The sequence below is a fragment of the Cervus elaphus genome, chromosome 17, assembly GCF_910594005.1.
Source record: "Cervus elaphus chromosome 17, mCerEla1.1, whole genome shotgun sequence".
Classification (NCBI taxonomy): domain Eukaryota; kingdom Metazoa; phylum Chordata; class Mammalia; order Artiodactyla; family Cervidae; genus Cervus; species Cervus elaphus.
Genome location: NC_057831.1, coordinates 3,874,329 through 3,895,277, shown reverse-complemented (window position 1 = coordinate 3,895,277; position 20,949 = coordinate 3,874,329). Strand labels below are relative to the sequence as shown.

At 40.9% G+C, this 20,949-nt stretch overlaps 1 protein-coding gene, 1 long non-coding RNA gene and 1 other non-coding gene across 3 annotated transcripts in view; 1 reads left to right on the top strand and 2 right to left on the bottom strand.

Moving 5' to 3' along the window:
- The first annotated feature begins 2,100 nt into the window (after positions 1 to 2,100).
- TRNAC-GCA lies at positions 2,101 to 2,172 on the top strand. Its single transcript has one exon. It is a non-coding gene; the product is annotated as a tRNA-Cys (tRNA).
- A 5,468-nt stretch (positions 2,173 to 7,640) lies between these two features.
- Positions 7,641 to 20,949, bottom strand: part of LOC122673583 — a 52,605-nt gene continuing 39,296 nt past the window's right edge. Inside the window, exons 2-3 of the long non-coding RNA XR_006334730.1 lie at positions 12,837 to 12,954; positions 7,641 to 9,178 (exon numbers count right to left, since the gene is read on the bottom strand). This is a non-coding gene — a long non-coding RNA (uncharacterized LOC122673583). The remainder of the gene's footprint in view (positions 9,179 to 12,836; positions 12,955 to 20,949) is intronic.
- On the bottom strand, positions 13,829 to 14,245 carry SMIM43 (small integral membrane protein 43). Its single transcript, XM_043871483.1, has one exon. It carries the CDS (start codon positions 14,138 to 14,140, stop codon positions 13,949 to 13,951), a length of 192 nt encoding a protein of 63 aa, XP_043727418.1. The 5' UTR covers positions 14,141 to 14,245; the 3' UTR covers positions 13,829 to 13,948.

The following is a 20,949-nucleotide window of genomic DNA, read 5'->3' as shown; positions in this document are numbered from 1 at the left end:
AATACAGACAACTACATCAACTATGAAAACATGTAACCATAAACACACACAACTGCAAATATACACACAACTAAACCATACACATACAGCTACAAATACACACAACTAAAACATACACATAAAGACACAGCCAGAAATACACACAACTAAAACATACACATAAAGACACAGCCAGAAATACACACAACTGCATCAACTACAAAAACATGTAACCATAAACACACACAACCACACACACAAAACTGAACATACAACCAACAAACACATTCAATCACACAGACACATACAGGTACAACTGCATGCATACACACATACAGACATATGTATATCACACAGACACCCACACTTTTGTCTTTATGCTACCTACCTGACTTTTGAAAGAATTTGAGTTTATGTCCCTTTGTTAGAATTTCAACCAAACAGAAGGGACATCAAACAACTGTTAAGAAACTGCAAAGCAGCTGAAGAAAATCTACAATCCACACAAAATTAGTAAATTTAGGAGATAATGTCATACAGAGTTGTAGAGAGGGGAATACTGGAATTATTAAATTACCCAAACATATATGTATTGGGGATATGTAAAATTCCCATTTTTATTTGTTCTTCTTCAAAGATTATGCCTTTTTCAATATTGTTTCAGACCAAAAGCTGGCAGGATAATGATATGGTCATGATCAGTAACTCACACTTATGAGCGCAATTTTAACTTTTCAAGTATTTTCACATGTGGGTACAAGGCTCTAGGACAGAAACAAAAGCAATTAATATGATGTATAAAGCTGACAAAAACTGAAATGGCCATATAATCAAAAAAACATATTTTAAAACTCATATTGAAACATCAAAAGAAAAACACTTTAAAAAGGAAATCTCATTATATTGCCTTCTTTACATTCCCAGACCTCTCCATTATATTCTCTAATTTCAAAGAATTTCACTGCTTAATCTTCATTCTCCTGGGATGTTGTTGAGGAATAAATACATTTTCCAGAAGCCTCAGGACATAGTGAGTCCCCTCAAGGTGTCCTGAATCCTTATCATGTTTACTATGCATGGTTTGAAACTCAGTAAACATCATGACTAAGAAAACCATTTTCGCCATTACAATGTGATTTCAGGTGATTCTTAGAAAAGTTTATCATGGTTTTATGAATAATTACAAGTGGTCCAATAAAAAGTCTATACATACTTCATGCCCCACATAAAAATTAGCACTGTGATAATCTAATGTGAGCAAAAATTCATATCCAATTAGCATCTATGTTGATTAGAAATTCATCTTTTCTAAATCTCAGAAGAAGTCAGAAACACCAATACATTGATAGTGTGTGGGAGGAATAAGTATGTTGAGTAACTTAGGCATTTGTTACCTAAGAAATTTGAGGCAAGCAGACTTTGTCCACATGAGATCATACACGCACAGGTGACCACGAGGAGCACTCTTCCTGTGCCTATCCTATATGCACTCTAGACGCCTGCCATTCTCAGCACAGGCCTCCATCACAACGGTGTGCTCATGTTACAGGGCCCTACTGGAGAGGGAGCCGCCACGGCCACACTTCAAGCAGCAGGAAAAAGAAAGGCAGAGAGGGCCACAGGGTCCGCCCAAGCACTTTCTCCTTTTAAAGAGAGAACACCGTCCAGCAATGTGAGCCTTTAATTCTTTGGCAAGGGAGTCTCAAACGTACAACTCTGGATAGAATCAGGTTCTCAGAGGCCCAAGAAACATGAATGTTGTAAAAGCTTGCTAGTTTGTCCTAATACATCCTAAATCCTAAAGAATTATGGTTAAAAAAATATCTTCTTGGAGAATTTTCTTAGTCAATCTTCCGAAAACATAATTAAAAAAGACATTTATCACTTGTCTCCCAGCAACCATTCTGCCTTTTCTCAACATCATCTCTGGTCTTCATTTGGGTACCTAGCCCCATCCCACTCTTAGTCCATGTGGTCCAGGCCCATCCCTAGTTCTAGGGATGGAACATATTACCCAGGTTTAGGTCAGATCAGCCCACAGCTGGCCAAGTGACTGGTTCATAAGGTGAGTGCATGATCTGAGCTAGTCCAATCAGACTGAGTCTTGAAACTTTTACTGCTTCCCTGGTGGCTCAGACGGTAAAGCATCTGTCTGCAATGCAGGAGACCCAGGTTCGATCCCTGGGTTGGGAAGATCCCCTGGAGAAGGAAATGGCAAACCACTCCAATATTCTTGCCTGGAAAATCCTATGGACATCCATAGGGCTGCAAAGAGTCGGACACGACTGAGCGACTTCACTTTCACTTTCAAACCCAATAAAAGTAGGGACCTTCCTTTCTTATCTTATTTCCACTGCTTCCACAGCATCTAAAGCAGTGCTGCAGAGTAGATACTTAATAGGTATGTTGTTGTTGCTGCTCAGTCATTCAGTTATGTCCAACTCTTTGCAACCCCATGGACTGCAGCACACCAGACTTCCTTGTCCTTCACTATCTCTCAGAATTAGTTAATAGACATGACTGAATGGTAACTATCTGAAAATAGAGCTAAAAGTTGAAGGGAAAATTGGATTTATTAATTGGACATTGGATTGGACATTGTTTGAATATCTGTACCTCAGTGAAATCTACCCCGAGGTCATTCAGTTACTAAGACAATAAATTTTCTTTTGTTTTTTTATACCAGTTTGAGTTTGGATTTCTCTCACTTGCAACCAAAGGCAATAGGAAAATAGGGAGGACCAGTAGTCTAATCCAGTAAGGGCTTGATAATCCATTAAATTCAGAATATGTCAGTCATTTCTATTTGGTAAAACAGATAACACCAGGCAGGCAATTTAATGAGTAAAACTTTGGAGCATGAAGAGATGAGGATTCATCTTCCACTGACATACTTTGCTTTTTAAAAAATCGTGAGTCTTTTCAGCAAATTGTGCTAGACATCCACATGCAAAAAAAAAAAAATGAATCTAGACACAGATCATATTCCTTTCACAAAAATCACCTCAAAATGGATCACAGGCCTAAACATAAACTGCAAAATTATAAAGCTCCTAGATGGTAACATAGGAGAAAATCTAGATACAACACCAAAATCATGACCCATAAAAGAAAAAAGTTGATACGATAGACTGTATTAAAATTAAAAACATCTGCTCTGCAAAAAACACTGTTAAGAGAACAAAAAGACAAGCCAAAAACTGGGAGAAAATATTTACAAAGACATTTCTGCAAATAAAGGTCTGATATCCAAAATACATACAGAATCCTTAAAACTCATCAGTAAGAAAACAACCCAACTTAAAAATGAGCAAAAGATCTACACAGACACCTCCACGAAACCTCTGACCTCACCTATGAACCCTCTCGGGCTGTTTCTTACAAAATTAAACACATTCTGACCATGTGACCCGCAACTGCGCTTCTTTCAACCCAGATGGACTGAACACCATGTCCACACAAAAACCTGCATACAGAAGCTTGTTTCAGGCTTCATTATTATTTATTTTTATATTATTATTATTTCTTTAATAATCATTCATTATTACCCAAATGCAAAAGTAGACATCCTTCAATAGGTAAGTGGATAAACAATTTGTGGTACACTGAGATAATGGAATATTATTAAAAACAAATAAATAAAAATTAATAAAATGTTTAAATAATCAATAAGAATAAAAATTTATAGCAATATTCCCTCATTTATATATCTTTCAAATTTCTATTAACAAAAAATTTATACAATGTACATGTCTAGAGATTCCACATCTAGGATTTTATATTTATAAATATATGGAAACATTTGTTAAAGATTTATGTCAAAGGATTATGTAGTATTTTTAGAAATAACAAGTGCCTGGGAACAACTAAATACCCATTACAAAAGAAATAGATAAGTTAATGGTGCTTCCTTTACTCATGGAATACTACAGTGCATGGAATACTATAGTTAAAAAGAAGCAGCCTCATTTGTAGAGTATACATAAGCTTCATGATGGAAGGAGTCCATTGTCTTTTTTTTTTTTTCACTAGTAAATCAAAAAATTCACCTGCAACACAGGAGACCCCAGTTTGATCCCTGGGTTGGGAAGATCCCTTGGAGAAGGGAAAAGCTACCCACTCCAGTAGTCTGGCCTGGAGAATTCCACAGACAGTTTAGTCCATGGGGTCACAAAGAGTCAGACACGAATGAGCGACTTTCACTTTCACTTTCAAATCCCAAATAACTTGGATGGTGCCTAACACATGATGAGTGCACAATAAATATTTGCTGGATAAATAAGTAAGGAATAATTGTTACACTTTTTTTAAAGCAAGAAATATAACAATGTGCATATAAGTGTGACTTCATTTATGTAAATTTAAAATATATAAATACATATGAATGAATATAATATATTTTATCAGTCTACAAAAATACATAAGAATCTGGTATCCAAGAAGAAGAAATGGAAACTGGTAGTTATGGAGAGGCAGAAGCCTTAACCTCATTGTGTTCACATTTATAAATAAAATTCTTTAAGAAAAGAAAAGAAAAATAAATATCAACAAAAAATTTAGTAAGAAACTAAAAAATGCACCCGTAGAAAAAATGGGCAAGACATGAGTAAGAAACTCACAAAAGAAGAAAGAGAAATGATCAATACTCAAACTAATAATAGAATGAATTCTAATAAAAACAACAAATAATCACTTTTTTTACCTATCAAATTTATAAATTAAAAAGATCTTCAAAATGCAGAATTAACAAGAGTAAAGGGAACACAAACAACTGACCAGGAGAAAATATTTTCAACTTCCAGCTGATGAATGATTAATGATTGTATGTATATATGCATATGCATTTAGTGATTTTATATACTGTATATGATCATTATAACAGTCTTCCCTGGTGGCTCAGTGGTAAAGAATCTGCCTGTAATGCAGGAGATGCAGGTTCAGTTCCTGGGTCGGGAAGATCCCCTGGAGAAGGAAATGGCAACCCACTCCAGTATTCTTGCCTGGAGAATTCCATGGACAGAGGGGCCTAGCGGGCTACAGTCCATAGAGTCACAAAGAGTCGAACACAACTTAGCAATGAAACAACAATGACAACATACGATCATTATATATGTATCGTCTTATGTATATGAATATATTATATACATAGTCATTATATATCTCTCTATATATAAATTACTTATTAAAAGATAACCTATTAGAAAAATAGGTAAAATACATGAATAGGCACTTAGGTTTGAGGAAATTAAAATTACCAATAAATATAAAACAAGAGGGATAAGGTCCCTCATAATCTTTCAAATCAAACCAATGAGGTTTTATTGCTTTTTTTTCACTACAACACAAACTTTTTAAGAGATCCATGATGTCAAATAGTGTAGGAACATGGGTAGGTGTATACTGGCATAGTCATCTAGGGTGGAGATCGTCAGTATCTACCGACTCTTGAGGTTTCTAAGCCAACTGACCCAGCAATCACACTTGTATAAATATAATCTGTAGAAAATTGGCAACAAATTTAATGTTCAAAGAGCATGTACTGTTACATTGCTGAGTACTCTGTACAACTTTGTGAGACATATTATCCAGTTACTATTGCTATAACAAACTCTCCCAAACCTAGTGACTTAAGGCAACCACCAAAAGTCAGACAAGACACAGTGAGATGGTCTGGTCTCTGCTCCAGGAAGCCTGAAAGCTCAGCTGGCAGGACTCGTCATTCGTTGAGGTATTTGTCTGTGGGAACATTCAACTACGGCACCTACATGGGACCTGGACCTGGGGTTCTTCAGAAAAATGATAGACTCAGAATATTCCCATATTACATGCTGACTCAGGGCTCCAAAAGTAGATATTTCCTCAAACAATGGAGAGACTGCATTGCCTCTCCTGATCGAGCTTGACAAGACAGTGTTGCTTCTGAAAATTTCTACTGTCACAAGTCTGCCCAGATTCAAGGGGAAGGGACACAGACCTTGTCTCTCAATGTCAAAATCACATGGTAAGACCATGAAAATACACAGGAAATGATCTCAAAAGATATGTAGCAAACTGTTAAGAACTGTTAGCTCCAAGGAACAGAGTGAGATTATAGTTGTAGGAGATGGATGAGACCCTTTACTCTTCCTATAATGAGAAGACACTTCCCAATGAGGCCCCAGTTGAGACATGTAAAGGACAAGAACACATGAAAACTGGAAGTCTGGGAAACTGCATGCAAATAAAATAGGGCATGAGACGTGATCTGGTGCCAATAAAAACCACCTCAGCCAAATTTCTAAGAAGCACGATCCAATTACTCAAAGGTCAAGACACCACGCAGACAAGTGGAAAACATCCAAATGAATGTCCTGATACCTGAGCTAGGCAATCCATCTGTGGCCCGACTTCTGTTGGTAAAGAAGCAGGGACCCTAACAACTCAAAAGCTGCTGTGCTTCCTGGTTTGTTTTTTTTTTTTTTTTTTTGTATCACTTTAAAGTACAGTTTTCTCTCAATTCTAGTAACAGGGGGAGAAAAGGGATATTTTCTACCTATGACAATTTTTTGGACCAAGTTCTACTCCAGATCTAGATTTACATTACAGGTGGAGCTATAAGCTAGAATAAAGGAAGCATGGTAACAGGTGGGGGGTTCTTATCGAATTTAAATATTTTCAACTGAAATTATTCAAGTGTCTTTATGCACACAGACTAAGTCTTCAGTAGAAGTTTATTACAAAAGTTAGGATTGATAACATTGTGGTGAATACCAAGACTTATTGTGAAAATGCAGTAAGGAAGACAGTGAGGTAGTAGTTCAGGATGACTCTATGGAACAGAAATGAGAGCCCAGAGATAGTCCCACATTTATATGGTCTTTGATTTGTGATGGAGGCCAAAGTAATCCAATAGGGAAAGGAAAGGGGGAAAAATATGAGGCAAGGGGAGAAAGAACCCAATTCTTACCTCACAGCATACACAAAAATTTACACTGAGGTGGATAACAGACACAGTAAAAGTTAAAACTATAAAACTTCCAGTCTAGAAGAAAGCACTGGAGTATATTTCTGTGACTCAAAAGAAAGGAAGAATTCCATTAAAGAGTACATAGAAAGAAATAACACAAAAAAAGTAGAGAAATTTAAATTTAAAAATCCCTCTTTTTAAAAAAATTTATTTATTTTTAATTGAAGGATAATTGCTTTACAATATTGTGTTGGTTTCTGCCATATATCAACATCAATCAACCATATAAAAATTTCTCTTTTAAAGACATGTTAAGAAAATGAATAGGCTATCCACAAACTAGAGAAAAAAGGCACACACTAGATTAAGAAACAGTGTCCAGGATATTTTTAAGAATAACCCAATAATAAAAGACAAACAAACCCAAACAACTCAGGACACTAAAGCAAGAGTCAAGAGACGCTCAGTGTAGAAAAACATCTAGAGGCTTGGAGAGAGTTGACTGGATACCGCTGCCTCCCCATAGTTTACCCAAACTCTGTATACTATGAAAGAATCGTTAAATATTTTTAAAAGGTAACATTAACTGGCATATAGGCACACCCATTATAAAGAAAATCTGATATAAAAATAAATATTTCCTTCCATCCATTTATCTCATCCTAATTAACTCTTCAAAGGGTGTGGGTAATAATAATTCACTCACACATAAGGCTGATCTACTATTTTTTATTTCATAGCCTTTTAAAAAATATAAACCACAAAGTATTTTGGGAAACGACATGGAATAATCATTTAGCAGCCACAGTATTACAAAAATAAAGTAACAGAATGAACTGCGCAACAGAATCTCTACTGACTATGACAAGGAACACATAATGTTCACTAGGAAAGTAAAGTGACCAGCACCACCACTTTCCCATCATCAGTTATCACGAAAATCAATCACAGGACCTATTCCCAGAAGACCATTCTATTCACACAGGAACACATACAAATACATATGTTCAATGTGTAAATGTCAAGTAACATCTGAATTTAGTTCCAAAATACCAGTTTTCCTCTGTGTCTGGGAGACAAGTTTGATGGCAAGGTGGAATAGTGAAGACCATGGAATGCCAAGCATACAACTTATTCAACCACCCCCCCCCCCCCACCCACCCACACACACACCCAGCAAGTTCTAAAACACAAGAAAGGTTTGTCTACAACACTAGTCACTAGCCACATGTGGCTATTTACATTTAAGGTATTTAAAATTAAATAACATTAAAATTTACTTCCTCAATCACAGTAGTGACATTTCAGTCGTTCACTAGCCACAGGTGGCTGGTGGCTACTGTATTAGACACTGCAGATACAGAACATTTCTGTCATCACAGAAAGTTCTTTTGCACAGCCCTGGATGTGGGAAGTGTTTCTTCTCTCTTTGCTCAGTCAGGATGTAGGCTGTTTATGGAGGCAGCTCCGAGAAGCAATTCTTCTATGATATTCCTAGATGAGGTGGTGGAGACACAGCAGGGAGTAAAGTAGCCTTTCTTTACATAGATTACCCTCGCCTGTACATGAAAAGAGTGATCCTTTTATGGGGATCAAATACACAACTAGACTGCACCAAAAATGTTTTAGGAAGATTAGAGAAAAGATAAACAACGCAGATGTGGAAGCAGCAAGGTACAACATTCCTCATCTCATTTCAAGCCTACAAGAAGCAAGCACGTCCTCCGAGAAAGTCCAAGAGTTGGTTCCCAGGGTCCTGTCTGGAGACGCCTGGTGGGGACAGGTACACCGGCTGAGACAGCAGTCAGTGCTGTGAGTGTTTCACGAGAAAACCTGGCCTGTCTTCACTCTGGTCACTCTCGGACACAGCAGTCTGCTTGGTGTGCTGCCAGTTGTGAAGGAGCTGCCGTTTTGAACCATCTCAGACATTATGCCTCTTTACCACTGTATTTTGTATTCAGGGCACAGACTACAAGTTGTTCACCCAAGATACACCGTTACCTTCTTCCTTATGAAGAGAACTCAGATTTTTGTTGAAGGTGGTTACATGTCCACCTACAAAAACTACATTTCTCAGGCATCTTTAGAGATAGCAGGGGCCAAGGACACCATCTGGCCAATGAGATGTGAGCAAAAGTTGTTGGACTGCGGAGAAAGCTCTTTAAAAAGAGGTAGCCTCACACTGGCATGCCCTGTTTTCCCCTCGGGCTTCCTCCGTCTTCTTGCTGGGAACCGAAACCACCATCTTGGAACCTAAGGGAAAAGCCGCAGGAGTCTCAAGGGCCACTCTGACCCGGATGCCTGTGAGCTGCTGAACCAGCCAGTACCAGCAGGAGCTGACCCCCCAGCCTCCACGTTACCCGAGAACAAAGCAGACCACCAAAAAGAAAATTTTCCTCTGCAAGGAAAAAATATCGTGCCTGAAGAATATGTGCATATTCAGTAAGTTTAAGTAACTTCATAGAATTATATTAGGAGAGGGCAATGGTAACCCACTCCAGTACTCTTGCCTGGAGAATCCCATGGACAGGGGAGCCTGGTGGGCTGCAGTCCATGGGGTTGCTGAGATTCAGACATGACTGACTGACTTCACTTTCACTTTTCACTTTCATGCATTGGAGAAGGAAATGGCAACCCACTCCAGTGTTCTTGCCTGGAGAATCCCAGGGACAGGAGAGCCTGGTGGGCTGCCGTCTATGGGGTCGCACAGAGTTGGACATGACTGACGTGACTTAGCAGCAGCAGAATCATATTAATAGAACAAAAGTTTATTTGAACCCACCAAAGCCTCAACAGACCAGAGGTGGAGGAAATGAGCAGGTTTATTGTGTAAAATAGCTGCTATTAAGGCAAATAAGAGGATGTTTAGATTAATCCATCAGGAAGTTTTTCTTTGAGTGTCTATTATGTTCTGATTACTCTTCTGAACACAGGTCTACCCTTCTGCTTATCCAAATTCTCATATGGTAAGATGCTAACTACTCAGATACTTAATCATATCATTTCATCTATAACTTTATTTTGTATAGACAAAGTAAAAAATGAAGAATTTATCATTGATTTCCTTAATTCAAACCCCCCCAAAAGAAATAACATCAACAACCTACAACTCAACTTTTAATTCTCCCTTGTATGTAACAGAGACATCTGACAGCAATTTCCTAATGGTCTCAGAATTTTAATTAATTGTGGATTTAGCTTAAATAAGCACAAGTACCTTAGAGGAGTTATAAAAATTAAAAACAGAGTACAGTATTCTGCAAGTACTTTCTTTGCATTACATCAGTATACCCTTAGTATTCTGCAAGTCCCTATATTAGTAGATATGGAGAATAAAAAAGCTTTACCACTATCCTAAATGGTTTTACCATTGACAATGTTCAGAATTTTGGCCATTAAAAATGTTCGACTCTATTGCACTTATTTTGAAACTATAGGCAAAATTGGAAACATGAAATGTCAAGCTAAAAATGGGATATTGCTTTTTTTTTTTTTTTAACTCACCTAGTTCCAAGTTTCCACCCCTGCAAGTGAACCAAAAACAAATCCTGGCACCTTGTCATTCCCAGAAAAGCCAGTGCATGGCACACTCTGGGAAAACTTTCTCTTATTCTGTGGAATCACACCAGATGGCATCAGTCCTGCATCTACAGCTGTGCTTAAAACTGAAGTTCAGACACAGGAATTGACTTTATTAGATATTTTAGATTTCAGGTGTGACTGTGATGGCATTCTTAGCCAACATAAAATGTTTATCTTTTCAAGTAGAACTGCAGATTAATTGTATTTTCAAGTATGGAAATCAGTGAAACAATCAAGATCATCCTAATAAAATTTGAGTCATTTAAAATAGCTGAAATTTAGAAACAACAGTGAAATAAGAACAGTTGAAATAGAATACTAATATAACAACTGAATTATGGCCCATTTCCTTATAATGTAAGAAATTCAACTCAGCTTCTAACATTGCTGAAGAATCACTAAAAACTGCTTACTGAAAATAAAATATAGCAATTTTCTATAATCAAGTTATACTTATATAATGAGCAGTTATTTTAAATGTTCCTGACTTTTCAAATGCTTTAATGTCTAGCTCATATGTACACTGTCTTCAAAAACAGACTTAGTGTAGTGATTGTCAGGACCAGGGTGTGGTCAGCGGATGGAGCAATAAATATCTACAAGCCTATCACCTAAACCATTGTGGATGCTGGAGCACTAGATCAAGGATGTATACAGGTTGGGACTTCCCTGGTGGTCCAGTGACTAAGACTCTGAGCTCCCAATGCAGGGGGCTTGGGTTCAATCCCTGGTCAGGGAACTATATACTACATGCCACAGCTAAGATATTGCTGCAACTCACATGCCAATATGGGCACAGCCAAGTAAATAAATAATCTTTTTTGAAAAAAGAATGTATACAGGTAGCAAAAAATTTGAGTTAAAAAGTAGTTCTAAGGTGAGATCAGTCTATGTTGGGTTCTGAAAACCAGCGACTGAATAAATGAATAGAACAAGGCAGTATGAGAATCTTTAATTCCTAGGGTTTAGGGCAGGCTCAAGGCAGAGATTGGACAAAAGAAGTAAGTGTTCATTTTTGCCTGTAGAAATGGGAACTCAGTAACTCATGAATTAGATTCTGAGTAGGTCGTAAAATGGCGCTGGCCACAAAAGAGAAAGGCAACCACTCCTTTCGTAGGAAGTTGAGTTAATAGAACCAGCAAAGAAATTGACTTAAAACTGGGATAGCAGCAAACTACTCACCCTGAGTTCTCTAGTCTCCTGTCTAGAAGAGTCAGGGGCGGTTTAAACTTTTGGACACCAGTGGCATTACTAGGAAGAATAAAGGATTATAAAATCAAGTCAAACATGTGGTTAAAATAATTTGCATTCTGATTATTTATAAAGTTGAAGTGATTGTTTTCATCCTTATAAGCTATTACTGCTTATTAACTATTCCTACACTCATCTTCAAAGTCTGTAATAACCACACAACTGTATAATTAAATGTCATTATTGAGGTGTCAACAAATTAGAGAACTACTGTTCAAAGTGTAATTTAGAATCACTGTAGTTGATTCTGGGATTCAAACTGGGAATTCAAATAAAGTCTTATTATACCTCCCATAAAGAGAGGTATGTGTGTGTGTATATATACATATATATACATGCATATATATGTATGAATTTACTTATGACATTTAAAATTCATATATATATGAATTCATATATATACATATATATGAATTTACTTATGACCTTATACTTAAAATAAACTGCTTACTTTATTCACAATAGCTCCATTCCAGTAAAGTGAAATAGAAAATGTAGGAAGTTATCTGAATGTTTCATACCAAAACTTTCCCCATAAGTAGTGAGATTATTTTCCCTTCTACCGAATTATTAAAATAATTGTCTTCCACTTCACTTTCATATTCTCAATTTAGGTTACTACTTAGCATTTTGTTGTTTTTAGCCTTTTTACATGGTCTGTCTTTGTGCTTAAAATTAATAAGTGTTTTCAGTGTTACAGTCATGATATGGATGGCTTATCTTACCCTAAACATGGCTGAACCAAAAATCTTCCCTTATTGAAAAGACAAACTATATCTGCATTACATATTTCAACTTCAAGAACCCCTGTTCTATTTTCCAAAAGGGCATATTTATCAATCGCAATCATTTCTCACATCCCATTCTAATTTTTATGATCCTCTACCTAGATGCTGTACTAGGTTGGGAATGGGCTTGGCTCCTTGGTTTCTATAGAAGCTCACTGGCTCTGGGAAGGAGAGAGCCCTTTATGTCACTGCACCCATTTCCTTCATCCTAAATCCTCACTTTTGTAAGGGCCTGTGTCTTTAGAAGTTTACCCAGGGACAAAGCAAAACCAAGGGTGGTCCCTGCTTACCATGGCAGAAGCCGCCTGTCTCCAGTGACGCCCGCCTGGCTACCGGCCTGGACCTCCAGCGTCCTCCACACACCAGCGCAGGGCAGCAGCTCCGCTCCAGAACCTGAGATGGCCGAGGCTGAGGAAAGAGAGCCTGGAAGATGGGGTCATTCCCAAACTGACATTGCCCGAGGGTACTTAGGGCACCCGCGTGAGAAGTTACTTCAGCCCATCAGTCTAACCATTCTAATCACCTAGGACAGCCTAAGCCCATCATTCTAATCCCCTAGGACAGCCTGGCAGAACCGTCAGCCTCGATCTTCCCGTGTTATCCATCCCTGTTGCCCTACCACGCGTAAATAGCCTCATTTCTTCAGCCCTCCATGGCAACCCCAAGAAACCTCCCAGTGACTCCCACTCTAACGCTCACCCTCCTGCTGATTCTAAACCCACCCGCCACAGCAATCTGCAGGCACCTACAGGGTCGGAGTCTAGAATAGGAGCAGGGATCAGGAGGAAGGGGAGATACCCCATAACAAATGGGCCACTGAATCCTCTCTCCCGCGCACCGCTGCTTGAACCCCACGTAGGGTCTACCACAGCACAAACATTCAAACAGTATGTGGAATACTCCCAGTGTGGCCTGTTTTCTCCTGTCTCTTATCCCAAAGGTTAGGTTGACGTTCGGTTTTGTTTGAAAGTGCCTGGACTGAATCATCTGAATAATTTAGTTTTGGATCCCTGGGGTACAAGATAAAAATGCAGTTGGACTGGAAAGAAGAGCTAGCGGGTGCTCAAAGCCATTCTAGCTTCAAAAGCTGAACTTCTCTCTTTTCCGTATCTCTACCCGCCCCGGAAAAGCTTAGGGTCCCTCCCTAAAAGCACACCACCAGCCCAGACCCCAGGCACCCATCATCCCTGACATCCCAGCGCGCCGTGAGCCCTCAGCTTCCCGGAGGAACAGAGAAACTCGCCCATTTGCCAACAGCTCCCATGCCCAAACGGACCTGCCAGCGAGGCAGCCGAGCCTGGCCCTAGAACCCGGGCGGCCGTGCGGCCAGAGAATGGAGGCGAGCCCCGGCCCGGTGCCCACACGGTTCCATGCCCTCCCGCCAGTGTGCGCGCGGCGCCCGTCACACCGCTTGCTCGCGGGAGAAGCCCCAAGGCTCCCGGTGCAGGGAGAGACGCCCGGGCTGGAGCGCCCCGGCCGTATTGGCCACCGAGTTCTTCAGCTGCTTGATGACCACGAAGAGCAGGAGGAAAAGTAAGAAGAGCAGAAAGAAGAAGAGGGCCAGGTAGAGCAGAAAGTTGAGCTCCCACTCCATGCTGGAGGCGCCGGCGCTCAGCAGCCGTGCGCGCTCGGCGCCGGTTGCCTTTGCCGGTGAGGCGCGCCTGCAGGGTCCCACCTCCAGGCTCCTCCCGCCCGCGCAAGGGCGCCTCGTCTTGGGCCACGGTTCGGAGGTCCACACGCAGCCTCGTCCAGCTCAGAGGAAACGCGCCAAGGAGCCAGTGTAACCCTGGCTCCCACCCTCCCAGTAGGCACAACAGCCTCTCTACGCCAAGATCCTCTCCAGAGCTCTTGGGGACATGAGCAGATTTTTCTAGGTTCGAACTTCAGTGGGTGGAGACACCAGCGGGTGTTGGGGCTGATGTTTTGCAAATGATTTTAAGATTTCCACTTCCAACATCTAGTGGGGTCTCTACCCTTTCCCCTTTCTAGTAGATTTGTTTCGTTATTTTCCCTTGTCCAGGGTTTCCCAAAGGGCAGGCAAAGCCATGGCCCAGAGACCCAAAAGCGACAGCGAAGGCGGGGTCCAAAGGGCTGTGAGATGACTTAAGGGTGCCTGAGTGAATGCCAATTCAAGCTGCCTTGCTCTTCAGACTTGCAAATGTCCTCAGTATAGAGCGGCACTCATTTAGAAAAGCATTAAAGAGAAAAATGTATTTCTAGTTAAACTGTACAAAGCCCTCTGAGGTCGACTGAGAATCCAATTTCTTTGGTGGAAAACAAAAACAACACAAAAAACAATTTACTTAAAATGCTTCCTTAAGCCCCTACCACCTCTCTGTAATTAAGATTACCCACAGCCCATATGGTACAGCTCTGAAAAAAAATCCAGTTTATCTACCACTGTGTAACAAATTACCCAAGAACTAAGCGGCTCAAAACAACATAAACGTTGTTCATAGCTCACAGTTTCTGTGGGTCAATAATTTGGGAGCACTTTGCTGGGTGATTCTGACTTGGGGTTTCTTATGAGCCCACCATCAGATGTTAGCCCAAGAGGCAGTCCTCTGAAGGCTTGTCGGGAGCTGGAGAATCCACTTCCGGGGTAGCTGACTTGCATGGCTGGCAAGTGGTGCTGGCTGTCGGGGGTCTCAGTTCCTTCCAGTGTGGGCTTCCCCACAGGGCTGCTTGGGTGTTTGCACAGCCCTCTGCCTGCAACCTGCAAAGCACAGGATCCCAGAGCTGAGGGCACTTCCCCCAGGGGTCCGAAAGGAGGCAGAAGCTGTAGCGCCGCCGTTAACAGTTGGCTTCAGAAGGCAGACGCTGTCACTCCTGCAGTACGGAATCGGTCGCACAGGTCAGCCCTCTTCGATGTAGGGGACATTGGTGGCCAACGTGGGGTACAGCTATCAAAGCTGCTAACACAATTGGTCATCACTGCCCACTCTGTGAGCCTCCGACTTTATTCCATTCCTTATTTGTGAAGACACAAGAGAGGCCCCTGAAATGAATTTGGGGAATAAGGGCTGATGTACAACATCCCAGATTATTTAATGGGCTGTCTGCAATAAGTGGCTCTCTCAGTAAAGGCAGGGGGTTCAAAGAAATAGGATGGCATGGGAAAAGCTGTGAACTGGAAATCTCAAAGTCCCAATTCTAGTCTCAGCTCCACATGGCAGGGGTCACTTCAGCTCTTGGACTCTCCATCCCCTCAACTGTTACATATCTTGCTTCCCTTTTTCTTGAGTTTGTTGTGAGGATCAAAAATGATTGGGATGTTGAGTAAGAATGTGTTTTGCTAAATAAATGACAGACACTATTATTATTCTGTTGCTGAGAGTCCCCATTTTACTGCTTTGCAAAATCCCCAGGCCCTAGGCCTCTCCACCAAGCATCTTACTGTGTAAGGAATCTCTCAAGTCTCTCTGTTTCTCTCAATAACATTACTGATCCACTTCATGGGCAATAAAATGCTGGAACTGGCTCAAAGCTTTTTTCAAAAATTTTGCAAGCCATGTGCTAAAATACAGCTATCATTAAAAATGAAATTGTTCAAGTGCACGCATGAGTGCTCAATCATGTCCTACTCTTTGTGACCCCATGGACTGTAGCCCACCAGGCTCCTCTGTCCATGGGACTTCCCAGGCAAGAATCCTGGAGTGGGTTGCCATTTCCTCCTCCAGGGGATCTTCCCAACCCAGGAATGGAACCCATGTCTCCTGTGGCTCCTGCACTGGCAGGCAGATTCTTTACCACTTGAGCCACCTGGTCATTCCCTTATTGTATAAACTTACAATTAAATAAATTATGTTAACAAAGGTAAGGAATACTCAAAACTCATCACTTCCTAATTACTTCACCAGACTTTACTATCATCTATGCATTGGAGGTTATATATCTGTCCGAGCTATATACCTGAAATGTTACATAGTGGTACACTATTGTGTATCTCCAGCCGCTCTGATGTCATGGAGGTAGCTTGAAATTGGCCACAGTAGGAGCATCTGCCCTGTGGAAATGTATAAGTGCTACAAATCAGGGCCAGAGAACCAGTTGTTAAACATTTACCAGCATATCACTCCTCATAGAGTTACTGAGGAAAATCTGAAGTCTTACATGAGTAAAGCAGATAGCTGTGATTTTTTTTTTTACTACCCAGAATCCACACACCTCTGCTCTAGGCACCACATATTCCGACCGGTAGAATTCTCTATTTTATGTACTGTTGGCAAAAGGACAGACCCCAGTGACTGCTCTCCATTGCCACCTCCCACTGTGGAAATCAAGTAGGTCAGATACATCTTCTACCCACTCCTGATACAGTGAAGGGAGGGCAGGAAGAGCCTTGCCAGGTCTCACCCACGTTTCCTTGGTTCCAGGACTCCGAAGCTTGGGAGCAGATGGGCCAGGACAAAAGTTTGGAGGTCAGATGCATTAAGGGCAGAGGGGCTCCCAGGCCAGCCCAGCCCCTGGGGGACAGGCACGGCTCTTGCTGCTGCGTCTGCGGCATCCTTGGCTCCTGCCCTTTTTCTAAACTGCCTCTTTCCTATTCTCTGAACCCCCACTGGCTCTCCAGTAAATCTCTTTATTGCAGAAAAGCATTAGTGGTTAATGACAGCTTGCAGACGAGAATACTGACTGAAAAAGGAAGTATGACGTACACACTTTGCATATGTCAAGCACTCATAACCAACAAGGTGTCTGGCAGAAAAGGCATATGCCACTTGGCACATTGCCACTGGATAGTCACGCTGTTAAAGGATGGACATTGAGGCACACAGAGGTGCAGTGACCTGCCCAAGACCACACAGCTGCTAAGCGGCAGGCTGCATTCTCAACCCTTATTTATTTCATGGGGGAAAGTGCTCTATTCTTGTCTTTGACTGTCAAATCAATGAGTGTTGTTTTCTTTTTGAGTGTCAAACTTGAAAGAAACAAAGAGACACATACCTTCTGCTTACATATATCTCATCTCCTTCCTTTGAAATCTTGAAGGTTGAAGCTTCAAATGAACCCGTGTTTCCCTACAGAATGCCGAGGAAAGAGGCCAAGAAATGAGGATTTTATGTCACCAAACTCAAATCCACTTCAGCCTTCCTAACTGTAACTATTTAGATTATCCATTTATCTCAGCAGCTTAAATGAATTTATAAATATTGACTAATAAATCCTCATATTCACTCTCAATAAAATTTGTATTTAAAATAATATTGCTGCCACAAAAATAACATATTACATTTATTAGATGCTCCCAATGTTTTTTAGCCTCTGGTCATATTTATATATCTCATAAGATGGTCTCAATTTCAGTTCACATTATTACAAGTGACTCCATAGGAATAAGATACCATCTTTCTCCACCTAAATATGCATTGAATAGAAATCCTTAGAAAGCAAATCCATGAATTTAAAAAACCAGAAGGACACTCGCTGTAGATAAGAGCTTGACCAGTTCCATCATTTAAAGAGAAAGTCCTGGTGCACACACTGGTAAGGTGGAATTGCACTGCCCACAGAGGGGACCCTGCATATCCTTTAATAACACAGCAAGCCTCATCCACCACTCAGAGGCACAATTTCAACTCCTCCATCCCCTCTTCAGGAGTCTCAAAACAACTGCTCCAAGTCCCTGCCCATGGACATCCATGGTGTGTAGCAGGATGGGGCTCTCCAACCCTTTGCCTCCTTTGTTCTTCCTTACCCTCACCTCTGAAAGCAAGGGGGGTCTTTTATCATAAGGAGCATCAAAGGTGTTTATGGGAAGTGATTAACAGTAACAGAAGAGGCTGCCCTGTAACTATGTGTCTCTAAAGAGCCTGGAGCCCTAAGAAGACACTCAGAAAGGGCTGTAAAATCTGTCAAGATCCCAGGATGGAACCTACCTACTGGGGGCACCTGCTAGTTAGAAGCAACTTCCCTAATACAAAGGCAGGGTAAGAGTAGGAGATAGAGAAAAAGACATTTGCAGGTAGCTTCACAAGGCCGACTCAATTTGGCCTGAAATAAATCCAAAGGAAATGAAAAAAATATTGTGCACCACGGCCTCAAAATGTATTATTGATCATGATTAGTAACACTGGGTCTTTAAGTAACAGATACTGTGGACCATACAAATTGGGTCATTGGTTTCTGCTTAGATGGAATGTCTTTTAAAGTGCCCGTCTGTGTGCTGGGAATGAGGTCCATGCTCTAGGGAAGTTTCCAGGCCCTAAGCAGCTCTGTCCTAGCTAGTCAGGGCCTGAATCTGTCCTAGTGATCCTGGCAACTCTGAATGGCTCAAAACTATCCACATTCCTTCAACGCCTTATCTCCCTTGCCCCTGCCTCACATACAGATATAACACCATATTCATCTGGGCCTCCCTGGAATTGCCTTTTATATACTTTATCATCCCTAAACCCTCAAGATCAGAATTAGAAAATCTATGAGAATGTTCACTACTGTAGGAGAGAAAAGTGAGTTGTTCTATCATGGCGAGTCATCTAAAGTTAATCAACAGTAACTGTAACATTCCAACACCCTCATCTCTTCCCCCATTCCATCCCAAAAAGAATGAGCTGGGCAGTTTTGCAATGCTTACAAAATGAGCTATAAGGAAATACATAAAATGTGCATGATGGGCTGCTTAAATCTGATATAAACATTTAGAAATTCCAGTGAGTGGGAAGGAGGGAAGGAAGGAAGTTTAGAAGGAAATTTAGAAGTTTAGAAGGAAGGAAATCTATGGGCGAAATTTATTTGAGGGGCATGGTGGAGATCATGCTATGTGGTACACCATGAATCCAGGATTCACCACTAAGAATAATTCTATGGAAACAATCACAACAGCAACTCTAGATCTCGTCCTTAGCTTCAAATGTCTCCAAACACAAAGGAAGATACCCAAGTCTGTCTAATATTAAAAAAGAAAATATTAAGTGACAGATGTGGTAACATCCAAATGCTATTTCTTTAATTCAGACTCTTTCCAGCAAGTTGGAACATTGGAGAAAGCTGATGTGACTGTGACTGACCCTCGACTTGATCATTACCATGTCATGCGGCAAAATGAAACGCCTGAGCATTATAGAAAGCAATATGCCCTTTGTTCAGCACAACTTTAATAATGACAGTGGTGAAACTGTCACCACTAATGGAAGGTCCGCAAGCTTCTATGTGAGCTGATAATGATCAGAGCTGTGGGCTTGCAGAATAATGTACATACACAGGGCTAAAACTGGATTGCCCCAGGGGAAAAAAGAATTAGGAAAAAGTAGAATTTGTTGTCATGCATACTCCCCTAGTGAAAGGCCACCTTGTGAGCTCTGACAACCCAACAAGCAGGGCCTGCATTCCCAGACCTGGGGTCCAAGCCGTCCTCCAGGCACACACAGACACAGGGGTGCACACTGGCGGTGGCAGACCTGGGCCCCAGCCCAGTATACCCGTCCCTGTGCTATACACTGTACGGTGTTCCCAGCCTGATGGGCTTGGACACGCATCCTGGCCTCGATTCTTGCTAGCTGGGTGACCTTGGACATCCCTGGTTGCCTACCAAGCACCTCATATCTCTTTCTTACTAATAGAATCCTGCTGTTTTTCAAACTGGAACTACACCTTCAGCTCTTCTGGGTCTCTAGCTCACTGACTGTGGACCTTCTCGGCCTCCATAATGACATGAGCCAATTCGTTATAATAAACCATATCTATCTGTCTCTATCTCACTAGATTTCCTATTTTCTGCTGTTTTTCTGGAGATCTTTGACTAATACATATTCCATTCTATATGTTTACCATCCATATAAATATGTTTTATTTTGAGTAAAATAAGAGCATTACCACATGATCTAAAGTATTTAAATAATCTACTTTGACTGTATGCTATAAGAAGGCATGTACATATCCTTCCTAAAGAACTATTTCCTGAAGAGTTGAATATTCTTAATGCAGAAAATCACACTGCTATTTCGTATATGTGAAAAATAATTTTCCTTGGGGTTTTCTGTAGTTAGAGAGGCCAGTTCCACAGTGGTTAAGGTGTAGGCCTAGTATTATTGCCTCTGTGATATGTCATATTAGAAGGCCTGCTATCGTAAATGCTGGTTGGAATCTACAACAGAAACTCTTGGTGAGAGACTAAGGCCTTCACTAGGAAATATACCTGGATATTCCTTTTGTAATCATCATCATAAACCAGCCAACAAATGACTGCTTACCCAAGCTTCCCTCTGGCTTTTGCATCATCTGTGAACCAATCCGAGGACTCTCCTAACCTCCTATGCAACCCCCCCCCGCCCCCCCCCCCCGTAGAAATTGTTACTTCCGACTGGAGACTGCTGGCTTGGGACAGGCAAAGCCTCTGTACTGCTTCATTCACTTTCTTTTAACTTAAGGAACTGAGCATCTAAACACCAGGAGGGCAGCATC